General features: G+C 46.0%; 2 protein-coding genes across 4 annotated transcripts in view; both read right to left on the reverse strand.

Moving 5' to 3' along the window:
- The window catches only part of ugdh (UDP-glucose 6-dehydrogenase), a 49,285-nt gene extending 44,980 nt beyond the window's left edge, over positions 1-4,305 (reverse strand). Inside the window, exons 1-2 of the mRNA XM_071408414.1 lie at positions 3,707-4,305; positions 199-360 (exon numbers count right to left, since the gene is read on the reverse strand). Of these exons, the coding sequence (XP_071264515.1) occupies positions 199-360 (162 nt within the window). The 5' untranslated portion in view covers positions 3,707-4,305. The remainder of the gene's footprint in view (positions 1-198; positions 361-3,706) is intronic.
- A 1,935-nt stretch (positions 4,306-6,240) lies between these two features.
- On the reverse strand, positions 6,241-20,856 carry smim14 (small integral membrane protein 14). 3 transcript variants are annotated; one of them, XM_071408422.1, is made up of 6 exons: positions 20,745-20,856; positions 20,536-20,663; positions 17,322-17,405; positions 13,871-13,919; positions 10,882-11,039; positions 6,241-8,319 (listed from the first exon to the last, which is right to left on the reverse strand). In XM_071408422.1, exons 3-6 carry the CDS (start codon positions 17,394-17,396, stop codon positions 8,281-8,283), a joined length of 321 nt encoding a protein of 106 aa, XP_071264523.1. In that variant the 5' UTR covers positions 17,397-17,405; positions 20,536-20,663; positions 20,745-20,856; the 3' UTR covers positions 6,241-8,280. The 3 variants fall into 3 exon arrangements, with proteins under 3 accessions (XP_071264523.1, XP_071264525.1, XP_071264524.1); XM_071408424.1 differs by having other exon boundaries at positions 10,878-11,039; positions 20,536-20,834; XM_071408423.1 differs by having other exon boundaries at positions 17,322-17,421; positions 20,536-20,831.
- Between the last annotated feature and the right edge of the window lie 299 nt (positions 20,857-21,155).

Genomic DNA, 21,155 nt, shown 5'->3' on the forward strand with positions numbered 1-21,155 from the left:
CACGATTTCTAGACAACAATTTTCAAGACTTGCCATAGACGTCTATGTGTATATTTGTGTGTCGTTACGTCTGTGTGTGTATATTTGTGGTGTGTGTGTGTCGGTGTGCGGTGTGTGTGTCTGTATGTCTGTGTACGTGTGGTGTGTGTATGTCGGTGTGCGTCTGTATGTCTGTGTGTGTGTGATACTTTACGGTACCTCGTATATGGGCAGTGTGTCGGAGTTCCAGGCGTTGATCCGTGATTCGTTGACGTCGACCACAGTCACGTGGATCTCTGGACACATGTGGGCGATGACACTGCAGGTTGGTCCTCCCACATAGCCTGCTCCTATACAGCAAATTCTGTTGATCTGAAACATCTAGAGACACAGAGAGAGACACAGAGAGAAACACAGAGAGAGAGAGAGAGAGACAGAGAGAGAGAGAGAGAGAGAGAGAGACACACAGAGAGAGAGAGAGACACAGAGAGAGACACCGAGAGAGAGACACAGACAGAGACAGACAGAGAGACAGACAGAGAGAGAGACAGAGACCAATCAAAATATTATTTGTATTGATATCTACATTTGTCAAGTGCTTGTCAGTAACATGGCCTTCAAGACTAAACAGCATTAGTGGCAACCAGGGATGGGTTGGTTACTGTCTAAATGTAATCCATTTCAGTTGCTAGTTGCTTATCCTAAACTGTAATCAGTAATGTAACTTTTGGATTACCCAAACTCAGTTACTTTTAGATGACTTTCCCCTTAAGAGGCGTTAGAAGACGACCCCAAACAATGTATGTTACCAATTGAACGATATCTATTGCAGGATAAATCAGTGTTAACGTTTACATCGCTGGCTATACATGGATGTTACATGTTACTTTATGGGTTGGTTATGTAGGCTTCTTCTAACCCATCGCTTTCTACTACATATAATAATACAATTAAATTATATCTTTATAATAAAAAACAAAGTCTATCAGAATTACAGTCATTCCAATAAATGTTATACCCCTTGATGTTCAAGAACAGGACTTGGAAATATAGAAGTATAGATTAGACTAATTATTTTACCTGAGCATAACCCCAAAACTCAGGATTTATTAGAAAACTCAGGATTTAATAGGCAGCCCTACTCTGTTGTTTATGATGTTGTTGTCATGGAGACTGATTGGGCACTGTGCAGCTGTTGCAGAGCTAATTTTTCACTGGCTGTCCCACTGGTTTCAAAAACAATGATTGATAGGCAGATTAAATGTATTGAATTCAACCATTATTGGGTTCAAATACACATTTAGATTAGTGAACAGCCGTCCACAACAACCACAATCCGTAAGGCGCAAATAGCTAAACGAGAGAGCAACAGTGTGATTCACATCAATGCGCCGTGTAGATATCAATAATTAGTGATATCCGTATCGCCGTAGACTACACCAGTGCTGTCATCCTTTCCTCCAAGCGTTTATTCAAGTTGGATAATGTTTGAATGCCGACAGCAGTCGTACCATTGTGGAAGACATAGCCTGGACTGTAGCCTACAAAAATCTATTCCTGCTCTTTTCCCGCAATCCATAAAAACTAATTTGGTGTGTCATCATAGTGGTCTCTGATTGGTGGTCATCATTAGTGGTCTCTGATTGGTGGTCATCATTTGGTGTGTCATCATAGCGGTCTCTGATTGGTGGTCATCATTTGGTGTGTCATCATAGCGGTCTCTGATTGGTGGTCATCATTTGGTGTGTCATCATAGTGGTCTCTGATTGGTGGTCATCATTTGGTGTGTCATCATAGTGGTCTCTGATTGGTGGTCATCATTTGGTGTGTCATCATAGTGGTCTCTGATTGGTGGTCATCATAGTGGTCTCTGATTGGTGGTCATCATTTGGTGTGTCATCATAGTGGTCTCTGATTGGTGTGTCATCATAGTGGTCTCTGATTGGTGGTCATCATTTGGTGTGTCATCATAGTGGTCTCTGATTGGTGTGTCATCATAGCGGTCTCTGATTGGTGGTCATCATAGCGGTCTCTGATTGGTGGTCATCATTTGGTGTGTCATCATAGTGGTCTCTGATTGGTGGTCATCATTTGGTGTGTCATCATAGTGGTCTCTGATTGGTGTGTCATCATAGTGGTCTCTGATTGGTGGTCATCATTTGGTGTGTCATCATAGTGGTCTCTGATTGGTGTGTCATCATAGTGGTCTCTGATTGGTGGTCATCATAGTGGTCTCTGATTGGTGGTCATCATTTGGTTTGTCATCATAGTGGTCTCTGATTGGTGGTCATCATTTGGGGTGTCATCATAGTGGTCTCTGATTGGTGGTCATCATTTGGTTTGTCATCATAGTGGTCTCTGATTGGTGGTCATCATTTGGGGTGTCATCATTAGTGGCCTCTGATTGGTGGTCATCATTTGGTGTGTCATCATTAGTGGTCTCTGATTGGTGGTCATCATTTGGTGTGTCAATGATGGTGGTCTCTGATTGGTGGTCAGACTCACTCAGGTGGAACAAACTTAAACACTGCGCCTTTTTTCCCAATGCTGATTTGAATGTCATTGAGAAAACAGATAAGTGTCAAATATTTTTTGCTCCCACAAACCTCCTTTCTGAACTTAAAAGTAATCATCTAGTTTTTCAAAAGTATCTGTAATCTGATTACAATATTTGTTTGCTGGTAATGTAACGGATAACGTTACTGCCCAACCCTGGTGGCAACTGGCCAAGGAAAAACTCCCTGGAGGGAAGAAACCTTAATTAAAACAAACTAGAAAAGGCGAGACAAATTGAACTTCAGAGAATATGACCCTCACTTGAGTAAGGAACTGAAACCAAATATCTCATTTAAAAACAGTTGATTAATGTTCGCTTATTTGGAGAAGGGTTGTGTGACTGTGCAACGGAGCACGTTGTTAGAAAAGAAAACGAGATTATTACGTAACCGTGTGCGAATGTATTGTAATGAAACAGGCAGGGAGCAGGCCTTGAACCATCGACCATCTAACCCCGAAGTCCAGCGTGATATCGACTGTGCCCCCAAAGGTATGCTCAAGTGGCAGAGTCGATATCCGCGTTTATAAACCCAGGGTCGTTACACTATTAAACTGCCATAGCCGAGTTAAACTCTTCACAACAACTTTCACGATGAAGTCAGACATCGAGGCATTAATCCAGAATGTCGGAAGCCAGCTAAATACAGGAACTTTTTTAATTCCGTTCTGATTTGGGGGTGCGTTCGTAAATTCACTCTGGCTCTCTACTCTGATTTCAGAGCGTCTTGAGTGGACCAGAACGCAGAATAATTGATGAATTTACGAACCATCAACACCCGTTGAATATGGCCGGTGTCAGTAAACAAAAACAAAAAAAACGTAATTAAATTGTTTTCCAGCATCACAGTTACAGTGCACCAACACTCTGGATAACGTGAAAACATACTAACCAGCTCTGCTTGGGCGAGTAAAAATGTGTCAGATTGAGGTGTTCTCTCATTTGTGTCTTTTGAAGTAGCTAGCCAGTTAGCCAGTTAGCATGTGTGCTTGACTACTGTTGTTAGGGTCAGAACGCTGAATTGGTTGGATTTCTCTACTCGGCTAAAATGAATCTGAGAAAGAGATATAGATATCAATCTCAACAAATATGAGCGTCCAACGGGTTCAGTAACAGTTATAACGTTATTCTAACTTATTAGTAATTACATAGCTACTTAGTAGTAATACTTACCACTGTGGAGTCAACTACCCGATCTCACGGATAAATTTCAATTCGCAAAAAACTCACGTCCGTTATCGGTATAATCAGATGTCTCCTTGTTACTGACGCGATGTAAAATTGATCACGGAAATATTGTTGCTTGAAGATCTTGGGTTGTGGAAGTGGTCGCTTGTCGATAGTTGCTGTACTGAACACTTTAGTTACAAATGAGAGCTCAGTAATGTTGCAATTTATGCTGGGTTTCCACTAGATGCCACAGTCACAAAGTCAAAATTGTATAAATTCATACAAAAATGAGATGTTTTCTCTTAATTTAGGGTTATGTATAAGGCTATCGATGTGGTTAAGGTTAGGTTTAAAATAACATTTTCATTTTGAGAAATTGACGAAATAGGCGGGGGGTTTTGACTTTGTGTCTGTGGTAACTAGTGGCGACCCTTGTACAAATTGGGCGAAGAAAAGTCTTCCGGGGTCTGCGTCGCGTACAGCCAACCAGCGAGTGAGACGTCATTATGGTTGGATCGGGATGGGGGCAGGGTTCAAAAAGATTAAACAATACAGCGTTGTCACGGTGAGCTCAGCTGGAATTAATTTGTTTCTGTCCCAGATAGCCACCTATCTCCTATATAGGCTATGGTCCAAACTAGTGCACTATGTAGGAAACAGGGTCACTGAAATGTGCTTTTATATGACATTGACAAATAGGACATTAATGATTAGGTTGGATTTGAGAAGAGGAAAGAGAGTTAACCTTGTTCACACAAGACCTTTATCTATTGACACCCTGGGAGTCAGACAGACACACACCCCGGGCGTCAGACACACACACACACAGGGAGTCAGACAGGAAATCAGACAGACACCCCGGGAGTCAGACAGGAAGTCAGACAGACACCCCGGGAGTCAGACACACACACACCCCGGGAGTCAGACAGGAAGTCAGACAGACACCCCGGGAGTCAGACACACACACACACAGGGAGTCAGACAGGAAGTCAGACAGCGGACCAGGAAGCTGTTGTATTACAGTTTATTTGTTGTTTTGTAAGGTAAAGTGCATAGTTGAAGCCCTTTCTCTCTGTTAGACCAATAGTAGTAATAATAAGTGTTTATATTAGAGGCCTCCACTGGCACCACACAAGGCTACGTCCCATATGACACCCTATTCCCTATATAGTGCACTACTTTAGACCAGAGCCCTATTCCCTATATAGTACACTACTAGTGACCAGAGCCCTATTCCCTATATAGTGAACTACTAGTGACCAGAGCCCTATTCCCTATATAGTGCACTACTAGTGACCAGAGCCCTATTCCCTATATAGTGCACTACTAGTGACCAGAGCCCTATTCCCTATATAGTGCACTACTAGTGACCAGAGCCCTATTCCCTATATAGTGCACTACTTTAGACCAGAGCCCTATTCTCTATATAGTGAACTACTAGTGACCAGAGCCCTATTCCCTATATAGTGAACTACTAGTGACCAGAGCCCTATTCCCTATATAGTGCACTACTTCTGACTAGAGCCCTCCTTTTGTTTTTGACATACAGGGTCCTGGTCAAAAACTATACTAGGGCTCCCGAGTGGCGCAGACCCTGGTTCGAATCCAGGCTGTATGACAACCGGCCGTGATTGGGAGTCCCATAGGGCGGCGCACAATTGGCCCAGCGTCGTCTGGGTTTGGCCGGAGTAGGCCGTCAATGTAAATAAGAATTTGTTCTTAACTGACTTGCCTCGCTAAATAAAAGTTACATTAAAATAAACTGTATATAGGGAATAGGGTGCCTAAGTAGTGCACGATACTGTATATAGGGAATAGGGTGCCTAAGTAGTGCACTATACCGTATATAGGGAATAGGGTGCCTAAGTAGTGCACTATACTGTATATATGGCATAGGGTGCCTAAGTAGTGCACTATACTGTATGTAGGGAATAGGGTGCCTAAGTAGTGCACTATACTGTATATATGGCATAGGGTGCCTAAGTAGTGCACTATACTGTATGTAGGGAATAGGGTGCCTAAGTAGTGCACTATACCGTATATAGGGAATAGGGTGCCTAAGTAGTGCACTATACTGTATATAGGGACATATTTAAGGCCCCAGAGTTATTCCATGTCCCCCTGCCTGCCTCAGACCCCCCCTACCTACCTCAGACCCCCCCACCTACCTCAGACCCCCCCTACCTACCTCAGACCCCCCCACCTACCTCAGACCCCCCCTACCTACCTCAGACCCCCCCTACCTACCTCAGACCCCCCCTACCTACCTTAAGTACCTTAGCAATTATTATGAAGGTGTAGATGAAGACAAGGTGAGAACACGTAACAAAACAACATGTTAGTAAAAATCTCTTACACTACGCCTCACAGCAGAGGCTAACAGCATCCCAAATCACACCCTATCCCCTAAATAGTGCACTAGTCTTGCCAGAGCCCTGGCCTTAAGTAGTGCACTATATAGGGAATAGGGATCTATTTTTGGGAGAAGTTCTCGTTCACTCTGCCCAACACCTAACAGAGAGAGAGAGTGGGGGGTGTGGGGGGGTTAATATAAAATAGCTTTTTCAAAATGGCGTATCGACTTCAAAACAGAGATACATTTTTTTTTTTACAATTTAAAAATAAAACCCTGGGGTGTATTCATTACGTCTTGCAATGGAAACCGTTTAAAATTTTAAGAACCAAACGAAAGCAAACAGAACGAAACGGGGAGGGACCTACCTACATTTGTCCAATAGAAACTCTGGGAGTAAAAAATGGTTTCTGATGCAAAAAATGTTTTGTTTGTTGCAACAAACTAAAAACGTTTCGCAACAGAATAGACATAATGAATACACCCCCATGACCTGACTACAAGAACACAGTTGAACTACACTATGACATCATCAACGCACGCTACACTCAGATCCATTGTGACATCACTGCGGAATGTTGGGTGTTGATTCTGAAGAGCCCCTCCCCCTTCTTGTTGCTAAGTGATTCTATCCCCCCCCCCCCCATTCCTTAACAAACTGTCTTGCTGTGTTGTTGATCTGGGACCCGAAACCATATCAAACCTCTCAGAGTAGAAGTCCTGATCTCGGATTAGTTTGGCTTTACAGATCACAATGAATACCGGATTACGTGGACAGGAGGGGGAACCTGATCCTAGAGTTAAGAGTTAAGATAGATAACTACCTCACCATCCAGAGGAAGACAGACCAATCAATAAACTAGATGACTAGTGACTAGCTAGTTGATCAGACCAATCAATAAACTAGATGACTAGCTAGTTGATTAGACCAATCAATAAACTAGATGACTAGCTAGTTGATCAGACCAATCAATAAACTAGATGACTAGCTAGTTGATCAGACCAATCAATAAACTAGATGACTAGCTAGTTGATCAGACCAATCAATAAACTAGATGACTAGCTAGTTGACCATAACAAAATAATGTTTGCGTCCCAAATTGCACCTTAATCTATGTAGTGCACTAATTCTGACTAGACTAATTCTGACTAGACTAATTCTGACTCAAGCCCTATGTAGTGCACTAATTCTGACTAGAGCCCTATGTAATGCACTAATTCTGACTAGAGCCCTATGTAATGCACTAATTCTGACTCGAGCCCTATGTAGTGCACTAGACAGGCCATCTGAGATGCAGTCAGTGATGCCCAGAGGAAAGAGGCCAGTGATACCCAGAGGGAAAGAGGCCAGTGATGCCCAGAGGGAAAGAGGCCAGTGATACCCAGAGGGAAAGAGGCCAGTGATGCCCAGAGGGAAAGAGGCCAGTGATGCCCAGAGGGAAAGAGGCCAGTGATGCCCAGAGGGAAAGAGGCCAGTGATGCCCAGAGGAAAGAGGCCAGTGATGCCCAGAGGGAAAGAGGCCAGTGATGCCCAGAGGAAAGAGGCCAGTGATGCCCAGAGGAAAGAGGCCAGTGATGCCCAGAGGGAAAGAGGCCAGTGATGCCCAGAGGAAAGAGGCCAGTGATGCCCAGAGGAAAGAGGCCAGTATAAAAGGCTGATCCAGAGTCTACATTCCCGCCCCTCTGAGTTAGATTAGTAAAACACACAAAGTGGAATTTCTAAATGTGCTTTTGTACATCAGCAGTCTCTCTCGTTATGTTAGTCACTTATAGATGTGGGTCCACAGACCCGTGATCAACTGTGGCCCCTCCTGATGATTTCAGATTGTTTTGGTGGATCCCACCCCCCTATCCCTGGCCTATATAGTGCACTACCCCCATAGAGCTCTGGTGAAAAGTAGTGCACTACCCCCATAGAGCTCTGGTGAAAAGTAGTGCACTACCCCCATAGAGCTCTGGTCAAAAGTAGTGCACTACCCCCATAGAGCTCTGGTCAAAAGTAGTGCACTACCCCCATAGAGCTCTGGTCAAAAGTAGTGCACTACCCCCATAGAGCTCTGGTCAAAGTAGTGCACTACACAGGAAATCAATGGTGATGTACAGGGGTCAGAGGTCGCAGTAAGCTGTTGGGTTCCGGGTACCGACGTAGAACGGGCAGAACGGTGGAGATGGTGTGTTGTCCAGTAGAACGTCTGGTTCTGTCCGGTTCTGTCCGGTTCTGCTGCTAGTCCACCGGTGGAGCTGGGGGCTCCTGGTCACGACTCTGTTAAACACAACACCGGAGGAACAACGGTTAATAAACAAATACATGAAACAATATCACAACCATCCCTCCATCCACCCTCCTCTTCTCCATCCACCCCCCCTCTTCTCCATCCATCCACCCCCCCTCCATCCATCCACCCCCCCTCTTCTCCATCCATCCACCCCCCTCTTCTCCATCCATCCACCCCCCCTCTTCTCCATCCATCCACCCCCCCCTCTTCTCCATCCATCCACCCCCCCTCTTCTCCATCCACCCTCCATCCACCTTCCACCCTCTATACGTACGCTGTGAGGTCCAATAGGCTCCCTCTATCCCTCCTCCTTCCTCTATCCGTACGTTGTGGGGTCCAATAGGTTCCCTCTATCCCTCCTCCTCCCTCTATCCATACGTTGTGGGGTCCAATAGGTTCCCTCTATCCGTACGTTGTGGGGTCCAATAGGTTCCCTCCTCCTCCCTCTATACGTACGTTGTGGGGTCCAATAGGTTCCCTCTATCCCTCCTCCTCCCTCTATACGTACGTTGTGGGGTCCAATAGGTTCCCTCTATCCGTACGTTGTGGGGTCCAATAGGTTCCCTCTATCCCTCCTCCTCCCTCTATACGTACGTTGTGGGGTCCAATAGGTTCCCTCTATCCCTCCTCCTCCCTCTATACGTACGTTGTGGGGTCCAATAGGTTCCCTATATCCGTACGTTGTGGTGTCCAATAGGTTCCCTCTATCCCTCCTCCTCCCTCTATCCGTACGTTGTGGTGTCCAATAGGTTCCCTCTATATGTACGTTGTGGTGTCCAATAGGTTCCCTCTATCCCTCCTCCTCCCTCTATCCATACGTTGTGAGGTCCAATAGGTTCCCTCTATCCCTCCTCCTCCCTCTATACGTACGTTGTGGGGTCCAATAGGTTCCCTATATCCGTACGTTGTGGTGTCCAATAGGTTCCCTCTATCCCTCCTCCTCCCTCTATCCATACGTTGTGGGGTCCAATAGGTTCCCTCTATACGTACGTTGTGAGGTCCAATAGGTTCCCTCTATCCCTCCTCCTCCCTCTATACGTACGTTGTGGGGTCCAATAGGTTCCCTCTATCCCTCCTCCTCCCTCTATCCGTACGTTGTGGGGTCCAATAGGTTCCCTCTATCCCTCCTCCTCCCTCTATCCATACGTTGTGGGGTCCAATAGGCTCCCTCTATACGTACGCTGTGAGGTCCAATAGGCTCCCTCTATCCGTACGCTGTGAGGTCCAATAGGTTCCCTCTATACGTACGTTGTGGGGTCCAATAGGCTCCCTCTATACGTACGCTGTGAGGTCCAATAGGCTCCCTCTATCCGTACGCTGTGAGGTCCAATAGGTTCCCTCTATACGTACGTTGTGAGGTCCAATAGGCTCCCTCTATCCGTACGCTGTGAGGTCCAATAGGTTCCCTCTATCCGTACGTTGTGGTGTCCAATAGGTTCCCTCTATCCCTCCTCCTCCCTCTATCCATACGTTGTGGGGTCCAATAGGTTCCCTCTATCCCTCCTCCTCCCTCTATCCATACGTTGTGGGGTCCAATAGGCTCCCTCTATACGTACGCTGTGAGGTCCAATAGGCTCCCTCTATCCGTACGCTGTGAGGTCCAATAGGTTCCCTCTATACGTACGTTATGGGGTCCAATAGGCTCCCTCTATACGTACGCTGTGAGGTCCAATAGGCTCCCTCTATCCGTACGCTGTGAGGTCCAATAGGTTCCCTCTATACGTACGTTGTGAGGTCCAATAGGCTCCCTCTATCCGTACGCTGTGAGGTCCAATAGGTTCCCTCTATCCGTACGTTGTGGTGTCCAATAGGTTCCCTCTATCCCTCCTCCTCCCTCTATCCATACGTTGTGGGGTCCAATAGGCTCCCTCTATCCCTCCTTCTCCCTCTATCCATACGTTGTGGGGTCCAATAGGTTCCCTCTATCCCTCCTCCTCCCTCCATACCTACACTGTGAGGTCCAATAGGTTCCCTCCTCCTCCCTCTATCCGTACGTTGTGGGGTCCAATAGGTTCCCTCCTCCTCCCTCCATACCTACACTGTGAGGTCCAGTAGGTTCCCTCCTCCTCCCTCCATCCCTACACTGTGAGGTCCAATAGGTTCCCTCCTCCTCCCTCCATACCTACACTGTGAGGTCCAGTAGGTTCCCTCTCTCCCTCCTCCTCCCTCCATACCTACACTGTGAGGTCCAGTAGGTTCCCTCCTCCTCCCTCCATACCTACACTGTGAGGTCCAGTAGGTTCCCTCTCTCCCTCCTCCTCCCTCCATACCTACACTGTGAGGTCCAGTAGGTTCCCTCCTCCTCCCTCCATACCTACACTGTGAGGTCCAATAGGTTCCCTCCTCCTCCCTCCATACCTACACTGTGAGGTCCAGTAGGTTCCCTCTCTCCCTCCTCCTCCTCCCTCCCTACCTACACTGTGAGGTCCAGTAGGTTCCCTCCTCCTCCCTCCATACCTACACTGTGAGGTCCAATAGGTTCCCTCCTCCTCCCTCCATACCTACACTGTGAGGTCCAGTAGGTTCCCTCCTCCTCCCTCCATACCTACACTGTGAGGTCCAGTAGGTTTTCCGGCAGGCGGTGCTGTGGATCCTCTGAGGCTGTTGGGTCTGAGGAGGAAGAAGAGCAGAACCAGAACCATCCAGCCCATCAGAACCATGGGGACAGTCAGATCTCCACCTTCTACTGAGCCACTGGGTCCTGGTACTGGAGGGACACAGAGAGACAGACACACATGAATAACATGGCTAATAATAATAATAATAATAATAACACTGGATGGTGTATCAACACAAAACAAACAAGTGTGTATCTCCACTGGAAGTGTTGTTTAGACCGGTACTGGGGGCTTAATGTGGGTCAGTGTGGTGATACATACTGTCCTGACCCGGTACTGGAGGCTTAATGTGGGTCAGTGTGGTGTAACATACTGTCCTGACCCGGTACTGGGGGCTTAATGTGGGTCAGTGTGGTGATACATACTGTCCTGACCCGGTACTGGAGGCTTAATGTGGGTCAGTGTGGTGTAACATACTGTCCTGACCCGGTACTGGAAGCTTAATGTGGGTCAGTGTGGTGATACATACTGTCCTGACCCGGTACTGGGGCCTTAATGTGGGTCAGTGTGTGGTGTAACATACTGTCCTGACCCGGTACTGGAGGCTTAATGTGGGTCAGTGTGGTGATACATACTGTCCTGACCCGGTACTGGGGGCTTAATGTGGGTCAGTGTGGTGTAACATACTGTCCTGACCCGGTACTGGAGGCTTAATGTGGGTCAGTGTGGTGATACATACTGTCCTGACCCGGTACTGGAGGCTTAATGTGGGTCAGTGTGGTGATACATACTGTCCTGACCCGGTACTGGAGGCTTAATGTGGGTCAGTGTGGTGATACATACTGTCCTGACCCGGTACTGGGGGCTTAATGTGGGTCAGTGTGGTGATACATACTGTCCTGACCCGGTACTGGGGGCTTAATGTGGGTCAGTGTGGTGATACATACTGTCCTGACCCGGTACTGGGGGCTTAATGTGGGTCAGTGTGGTGATACATACTGTCCTGACCCGGTACTGGGGGCTTAATGTGGGTCAGTGTGGTGATACATACTGTCCTGACCCGGTACTGGAGGCTTAATGTGGGTCAGTGTGGTGAAACATACTGTCCTGACCCGGTACTGGAGGCTTAATGTGGGTCAGTGTGGTGATACATACTGTCCTGACCCGGTACTGGAGGCTTAATGTGTGTCAGTGTGGTGATACATACTGTCCTGACCCGGTACTGGGGGCTTAATGTGGGTCAGTGTGGTGATACATACTGTCCTGACCCGGTACTGGAGGCTTAATGTGTGTCAGTGTGGTGATACATACTGTCCTGACCCGGTACTGGGGGCTTAATGTGGGTCAGTGTGGTGATACATACTGTCCTGACCCGGTACTGGAGGCTTAATGTGTGTCAGTGTGGTGATACATACTGTCCTGACCCGGTACTGGGGGCTTAATGTGGGTCAGTGTGGTGATACATACTGTCCTGACCCGGTACTGGAGGCTTAATGTGGGTCAGTGTGGTGATACATACTGTCCTGACCCGGTACTGGAGGCTTAATGTGGGTCAGTGTGGTGAAACATACTGTCCTGACCCGGTACTGGAGGCTTAATGTGGGTCAGTGTGGTGATACATACTGTCCTGACCCGGTACTGGAGGCTTAATGTGGGTCAGTGTGGTGAAACATACTGTCCTGACCCGGTACTGGAGGCTTAATGTGGGTCAGTGTGGTGAAACATACTGTCCTGACCCGGTACTGGAGGCTTAATGTGGGTCAGTGTGGTGATACATACTGTCCTGACCCGGTACTGGAGGCTTAATGTGGGTCAGTGTGGTGATACATACTGTCCTGACCCGGTACTGGAGGCTTAATGTGGGTCAGTGTGGTGATACATACTGTCCTGACCCGGTACTGGAGGCTTAATGTGGGTCAGTGTGGTGAAACATACTGTCCTGACCCGGTACTGGAGGCTTAATGTGGGTCAGTGTGGTGAAACATACTGTCCTGACCCGGTACTGGGGGCTTAATGTGGGTCAGTGTGGTGATACATACTGTCCTGACCCGGTACTGGGGGCTTAATGTGGGTCAGTGTGGTGATACATACTGTCCTGACCCGGTACTGGAGGCTTAATGTGTGTCAGTGTGGTGATACATACTGTCCTGACCCGGTACTGGGGGCTTAATGTGGGTCAGTGTGGTGATACATACTGTCCTGACCCGGTACTGGAGGCTTAATGTGTGTCAGTGTGGTGATACATACTGTCCTGACCCGGTACTGGGGGCTTAATGTGGGTCAGTGTGGTGATACATACTGTCCTGACCCGGTACTGGAGGCTTAATGTGGGTCAGTGTGGTGATACATACTGTCCTGACCCGGTACTGGAGGCTTAATGTGGGTCAGTGTGGTGAAACATACTGTCCTGACCCGGTACTGGAGGCTTAATGTGGGTCAGTGTGGTGATACATACTGTCCTGACCCGGTACTGGAGGCTTAATGTGGGTCAGTGTGGTGAAACATACTGTCCTGACCCGGTACTGGAGGCTTAATGTGGGTCAGTGTGGTGAAACATACTGTCCTGACCCGGTACTGGAGGCTTAATGTGGGTCAGTGTGGTGATACATACTGTCCTGACCCGGTACTGGAGGCTTAATGTGGGTCAGTGTGGTGATACATACTGTCCTGACCCGGTACTGGAGGCTTAATGTGGGTCAGTGTGGTGATACATACTGTCCTGACCCGGTACTGGAGGCTTAATGTGGGTCAGTGTGGTGAAACATACTGTCCTGACCCGGTACTGGAGGCTTAATGTGGGTCAGTGTGGTGAAACATACTGTCCTGACCGGTACTGGAGGCTTAATGTGGGTCAGTGTGGTGATACATACTGTCCTGACCCGGTACTGGAGGCTTAATGTGGGTCAGTGTGGTGATACATACTGTCCTGACCCGGTACTGGAGGCTTAATGTGGGTCAGTGTGTGGTGAAACATACATACCGTCCTGAGGACACTCTGTGTCTGTACAGTAGGACTGAGACTGACGTAGCTGGTGGACAAGAACACAGGAGGATAGAGAGAGGGGGGGAGAGAGGGAGAGACAGGAGGGGGAGAGAGGAGGGGGAGAGAGAGGGAAAGAGAGAGAGAAAGAGAACATGAGTTTACAGATCATGTTGGTTATGTCCTTATTAGACCAGACAAACAGACAGAGAAACAGGCACACAGAGAGGCAGACAGACAGAGAGGCAGACAGACAGAGAGGCAGACAGACAGAGAGGCAGACAGACAGAGGCAGACAGACAGAGGCAGACAGGCAGAGAGACAGGCAGACATGCACACAGAGAAACAGGCAGGCAGACAGGCAGATCTTGTTGTTTTCAATTAAATCATTCAATTCCTATGAGATAATGGAAGTCGTCTGGCAGCTCTCGTCCTCTTCAAGGAACACAAAACTAGAACTCCAGGATGCTTGGCCTTCTAGGCAGAGTTGCAAAGAAAAAGCCATATCTCAGACTGGCCAATAAAAACACAAGATTAAAGATGGGAAAAGAACACAGACACTGGACAGAGGAACTCTGACTAGAAGGCCAGCATCCCGGAGTCGCCTCTTCACTGTTGACGTTGAGACTGGACAGAGGAACTCTGGCTAGAAGGCCAGCATCCCGTAGTCGCCTCTTCACTGTTGATGTTGAGACTGTACAGAGGAACTCTGCCTAGAAGGCCAGCATCCCGGAGTCGCCTCTTCACTGTTGACGTTGAGACTGGACAGAGGAACTCTGCCTAGAAGGTCAGCATCCCGGAGTCGCCTCTTCACTGTTGACGTTGAGACTGGACAGAGGAACTCTGGCTAGAAGGCCAGCATCCCGTAGTCGCCTCTTCACTGTTGACGTTGAGACTGGACAGAGGAACTCTGCCTAGAAGGTCAGCATCCCGGAGTCGCCTCTTCACTGTTGACGTTGAGACTGGACAGAGGAACTCTGCCTAGAAGGCCAGCATCCCGTAGTCGCCTCTTCACTGTTGACGTTGAGACTGGACAGAGGAACTCTGGCTAGAAGGCCAGCATCCCGTAGTCGCCTCTTCACTGTTGACGTTGAGACTGGACAGAGGAACTCTGGCTAGAAGGTCAGCATCCCGGAGTCGCCTCTTCACTGTTGATGTTGAGACTGGACAGAGGAACTCTGCCTAGAAGGCCAGCATCCCGGAGTCGCCTCTTCACTGTTGACGTTGAGACTGGACAGAGGAACTCTGCCTAGAAGGCCAGCATCCCGGAGTCGCCTCTTCACTGTTGACGTTGAGACTGGTGTTTTGCGGGTACTATTTAATGAAGCTGCCAGTTGAGGACTTGTGAGGCATCTGTTTCTCAAACTAGACACTCTAATGTACTTGTCCTCTTGCTCAGTTGTGCACCAGGGCCTCCCACTCCTCTTTTTATTCTGGTTAGGGCCAGTTTGCGCTGTTCTGTGAAGGGAGTAGTACACAGCGTTGTATGAGATCTTCAGTTTCTTGGCAAGTTCTCGTGTGGAATAGCCTTCATTTCTCAGAACAAGAATAGACTGACGAGTTTCAGAAGAAAGTTCTTTGTTTCTGGCCATTTTGAGCCTGTAATCGAACCCACAAATGCTGATGCTCCAGATACTCAAGTAGTCTAAAGAAGGCCAGTTTTATTGCTTCTTTAAATCAGGACAACAGTTTTCAGCTGTGCTAACATAATTACAAAAGGGTTTTCTAATGATCAATTAGCCTTTTTAAAATTATAAACTTGGATTAGCTATCACAATGTGCCATTGGAACACAGGAGTGATGGTTGTTGATAATGGGCCTCTGTACGCCGATGTAGATATTCCATATTAAAAATCTGCCATTTCCAGCTACAATAGTCATTTACAACATTAACAATGTCTACACTGTATTTCTGATCAATTTGATGTCATTTTAAATGGACAATTTTTTTTGCTTTTCTTTCAAAAACAAGGACATTTCTAAGTGACCCAAAACTTTTGAACGGTAGTGTATATGTACATTATAACTCAACATAGGTCTGTATCTATTATATACTTTGACATCTCTGTATGTTCATTAAAATAAGATATTGGACATCTCCCAGGAAGTAAAGGACCAAACTGTGGTTTAGGTCCCGCTCTGTCTGTAGGCAAATGAGGAAACTCTCATGGTTGTGCTGGACCAATGACAACTGGCCACATCGACACACCTGTACACAGGGACCAATGAGATGGCCTGGCTGACTAGAGCGCATTCTAAACAGATTTACACCCCCGCCTCCCAGCATTCCATTGTTGCAACGTTCTAATCACTACCTTGAAGCACAGAGAAATGAGAGAGAGAGAGAGATATGAGAGAGAAAGAGAGAGAGAGAGAGAGACAGAGAGAGAGAGAGATATATGAGACAGAGAGAGAGAGAGAGACAGAGAGAGACAGAGACAGAGAGAGAGACAGAGAGAGAGAGAGAGATATGAGAGAGAAAGAGAGAGAGAGAGAGAGACAGAGAGAGAGAGATATATGAGACAGAGAGAGAGAGAGAGAGAGAGAGAGAGAGAGAGAGAGAGAGAGAGAGACAGAGAGAGAGACAGAGAGAGAGAGAGAGAGACCGTGTGTGTGTGGTGTGTCTGTCTCTCAGTCAGTCCTGAAGACAAACACAGAGAGACAGACAGCAGGAACCAGGATATGCTGCTGGCTCAGAGCCTCCACAGTCCCACACACTTTTCCCCTCCCTCCTTCTCTCCTTGTGTCTCTCGCCCTTTTCTATTCCTCTCCTTTGCGCTCTCTCGCTCAATTCAATTTAAGGTCTTTATTAACATGGGAAACATATGTTAACATTGCCAAAGTAACTGAAGTAGATAATAAACAAAAGTGAAATAAACAATATAAAATGAACAGTAAACATTACACTCACAGACGTTCCAAAAGAATAAAGACATTTCAAATGTCATATTATGTCTATATATATATATATATATCTATTATGTCTCTATTTACAGTGTTGTAACGATGTACACATCTCTCTCTAATGTAAAAACACTGGATTGGTCGAGGCGAGGAGTTCCCAGTCATTTTATTTCTAATGTACTAAGGGAAGCGCCCCCCCCACCCCCCTCCATCAGGGTGAGGGTAAGTAAGCAGTCATGCTGTATCCTGCCGTCAGTCTTAGTCAGATTGAATGATGACGTGGATGTTGATTAAGGCAGCCCCCCTACCCCCAGCACCTCTCTGATTCAGACAGGTTGGGTTAAATGAGGAAGACACATTTCAGTTGAATTCCTTCAGGTTATACAATTGACTAGGTACCCCCTCTCCTCTCAAGTTAGTAACACATTACAATTTAAAAACAGAAGTTCTTCAACCACAAACATGGAGACATCTTGGACTGATACACAAATGGAATCTCTCTCCATCACACACACACACACACACACACACACACACACACACTTACCAGGTTGATGAGTCGTCTCATGGCATGCTCCTGGGTGCAGATGCACTCACAGGGGTCAAAGCCTCCCTCCGCCATTACGATCACCTGACAAAACACACACCTGGGATGAGAACACACACACCTGGGATGAGAACACACACACACACACCTGGGATGAGAACACACACACACAAACACACCTGGGACGAGAACACACACACACACACACCTGGGACGAGAACACACACACACCTGGGACGAGAACACACACACCTGGGACGAGAACACACACACACACACACACCTGGGACGAGAACACACACACACACACCTGGGATGAGAACACACACACACACACACACCTGGGACGAGAACACACACACACACACACACACACACTGGGACGAGAACACACACAGCCACACACCTGGGACGAGAACACACACACACACAGCGACACTATAAGGTATCAAAACAAACTGCTTCAGAAAGTACCAGCATTTCCCAGGCTGCTTCACTCTGCTGATACCAACTGGCTCTGAATGAATCACCACAGTCCACAGAGAGGAGACATCGTTGACATCCCAAATGCCACCCCCCGTTACCAATTTAATGCACTCCTTTTGACCAGGCCCACTTGCTACCTGTGCCATAAAATGCCCAGACCTCTTGGCAGATGCAGTAGCTCAGAGAGGCTACAGTTTAAAATGTTTACTTTGACGTTGTGTAACTTATTTACACCGTCAATGACGTGGTTCTCATTCATTTTGGCCAAATAACAAGCAATGAGGAAATGGTTTACAGTTAAACAAAGCACATCCTGGAGCCTTTTATTTGTGTGCTAAATGATCAGTACATGGTTACCAATATAGTTAGGTACACATTGCCACCCTAGAAGCAAAGCAGAGACACATCTAATGAGTAGTGGCCATGTAGGGGCGAGGTAGAAAGGTGAAATTACAGAAAGTCTCTGATGTGAAACAAAACGCAAATAATAGATGCTAAGCCTGTTAGCAAATGTTAGATGCTTAGCCTGTTAGCAAATGTTAGATATTTAGCCTGTTAGCAAATGTTAGATGCTTAGCCTGTTAGCAAATGTTAGATGCTTAGCCTGTTAGCAAATGTTAGATGCTTAGCCCGTTAGCAAATGTTAGATGCTTAGCCCGTTAGCAAATGTTAGATGCTTAGCCCGTTAGCAAATGTTAGCCTGTTAGCAAATGTTAGATGCTTAGCCTGTTAGCAAATGTTAGATGCTTAGCCCGTTAGCAAATGTCAGATGCTTAGCCCGTTAGCAAATGTTAGATGCTTAGCCCGTTAGCAAATGTTAGATGCTTAGCCTGTTAGCAAATGTTAGATGCTTAGCCTGTTAGCAAATGTTAGATGTTAGCAAATGTTAGATGCTTAGCCTGTTAGCAAATGTTAGATGCTTAGCCCGTTAGCAAATGTTAGATGCTTAGCCCGTTAGCAAATGTTAGATGCTTAGCCTGTTAGCAAATGTTAGATGCTTAGCCTGTTAGCAAATGTTAGATGCTTAGCCCGTTAGCAAATGTTAGCCTGTTAGCAAATGTTAGATGCTTAGCCTGTTAGCAAATGTCAGATGCTTAGCCCGTTAGCAAATGTTAGATGCTTAGCCTGTTAGCAAATGTTAGATGCTTAGCCTGTTAGCAAATGTTAGATGCTTAGCCTGTTAGCTAACGTCACTGTAGCCCTTGATCATGATTTTCACGAAAGTGTCTTCTGTGGGGGGGAGTTTTGTTAGGAGCCCCGACTCTCGGTCTGAACATTAACAGGCATCGGACCTTATCTTTCATATTGGCTAGAAATAATAATATATTTTTTAAAGGCTACATTGATACATACTTTTATAGGGTTAGAGTTCCCACACTGCCGTATTTCCATGTTTTATTTTAATTTTATTTCACCTTTATTTAACCAGGTAGGCTAGTTGAGAACAAGTTCTCATTTACAATTGCGACCTGGCCAAGATAAAGCAGAGCAATTCGACACAAACAACACAGAGTTACACATGGAGTAAACAAACATACAGTCAATAATACAATAGAACAAAATAAAACAAAAAGTCTATATACAGTGAGTGCAAATGAGGTAAGATAAGGGAGTTAAGGCAATAAATAGGCCATGGTGGCGAAGTAAATACAATATAGCAATTAAACGCACATTAAACACATGTTACAGCGCTTGTTTACAGAAAACAGACAGGACAACCTGTGCTAATTAATTATCTGAGTCTCCGAACACCTGTGTGTCAACTGAAGACAGACGCCACAAACATGTCACTCAAAAATACTGTTTTTTGTAATGTTGCATTTGTGAAATAATTTTGATGTGAAAGTTTAAAAGGGATTTATGTTTCTAGAACCGTAGCGTAATAGAGAATCGATTCATGTCTAGATGGGAGTATTTAGCTGTTTTGGATTCCAGAGCCATATCGCCATTTTAACAGAACATTTAAGAAGTAAATTTAGACCTCTTCAGTTCAATATCGGGCTAACTGTAACTAGTCTCTGGGCACGTCCAAGGCTGACAAAGTCCTCCTGTCTTGTATTATTGTCCAATTATAAAATGGAAACAAACTTGTCCTGTAGACATGTTTCATAAGCGAGTTAAAAAGCAGAATGGGCTAAGATAAATGTTTACCGGTATATGCAGTTAAGTGGTTAGATGTCGTTATGTATTTCAAAACTTGTGTTTACTTCTAATGTAGCTGTAAGCTAAGTGTTGGTAGCAACTGGTTAACACAGTACTAACAGCTAGTAAGGCTAACATTAGTAGGCTATAGTTGGCTAGCAAGATTGCAAACTTATTTGTCACTATACATTCATAAAAGTATTTGCTTGTAAATTGGCTGATAATTCAATTGAAACCAGTCGTCATGACTGCGATTAATTTGAAGTGAAGTTATTTTTTGTTGAGAGTTCACTAGGGAATAGGCTGGCTTGTCGGGTCCTCCATATTACGCCAGATACCGCAATTTTCTTTTCCGGCATGACTTCGGCTCTCTGATCAGTTTTATGTAATAACTCCAAAAATAGAGGTGTAACTTTGCATTGGAGCCTTTTGATGCATATTATAATCAAAATCCATTCGTTACGTGTGGTTGCGTTTATGCTACCTACCCTGCAGATTCAGTACTTTTACCCAGCCCTGCCAGCTAGCAACAATTAAACATTTGCGTTTTGCTGTGTTATTGAAGGAACAGAGAGACGACACTTACCTGAACACTGATCCAGACGCAGCTTTAGAGTCCAGTGAATGTATTTTCCTTGTTATCGTTCCCGGTAGTAGAACACGTTATCAGAAAGCCACAGCTGGCCAAACTGATATCATCTGTACAGTAGAAGACTTCCAGGGGCTCATTCATTATGCCAACTCTGTTGCAAAACGTGTCGTAAACGGAGGCAAACGAAACGGGAGGGGACCTACCTGAATCTGTCCAATAGAAACGGTCGTTTTAGTTGCAAAACGGAGAACTAATGATAACACCCAAGGTCTCTCTGCTCGTCTGTGTTTTGATACAGTACGCGACAGCCACGTCACGGACATCACGCGAGATCTCCGAGTAGACAGGGAACTCGTGTTTTTGGTAGCTAGTTACCACAGCCATAAAGTCATAAATCGCTACTATTTCTACAATTTCTCTTCTACAATTGCATTTTAAATCTTAACCACACTGGCTATATTGTAAATATGTATGAAAACAAATTATACCAAAATGCTATTTAAGGTTATGCATAAGGTTAGCAATTTTGACTTTGTGACTGTGGTAACGTGGAAACCTTTGTTGTTTTTTTTCAACTCAGCGTTTCAACTGTCTCAGACTTCCGATTGGTTTAG

This window comes from Salvelinus alpinus, chromosome 6 (genome assembly GCF_045679555.1).
Source record: "Salvelinus alpinus chromosome 6, SLU_Salpinus.1, whole genome shotgun sequence".
Lineage (NCBI taxonomy): Eukaryota > Metazoa > Chordata > Actinopteri > Salmoniformes > Salmonidae > Salvelinus > Salvelinus alpinus.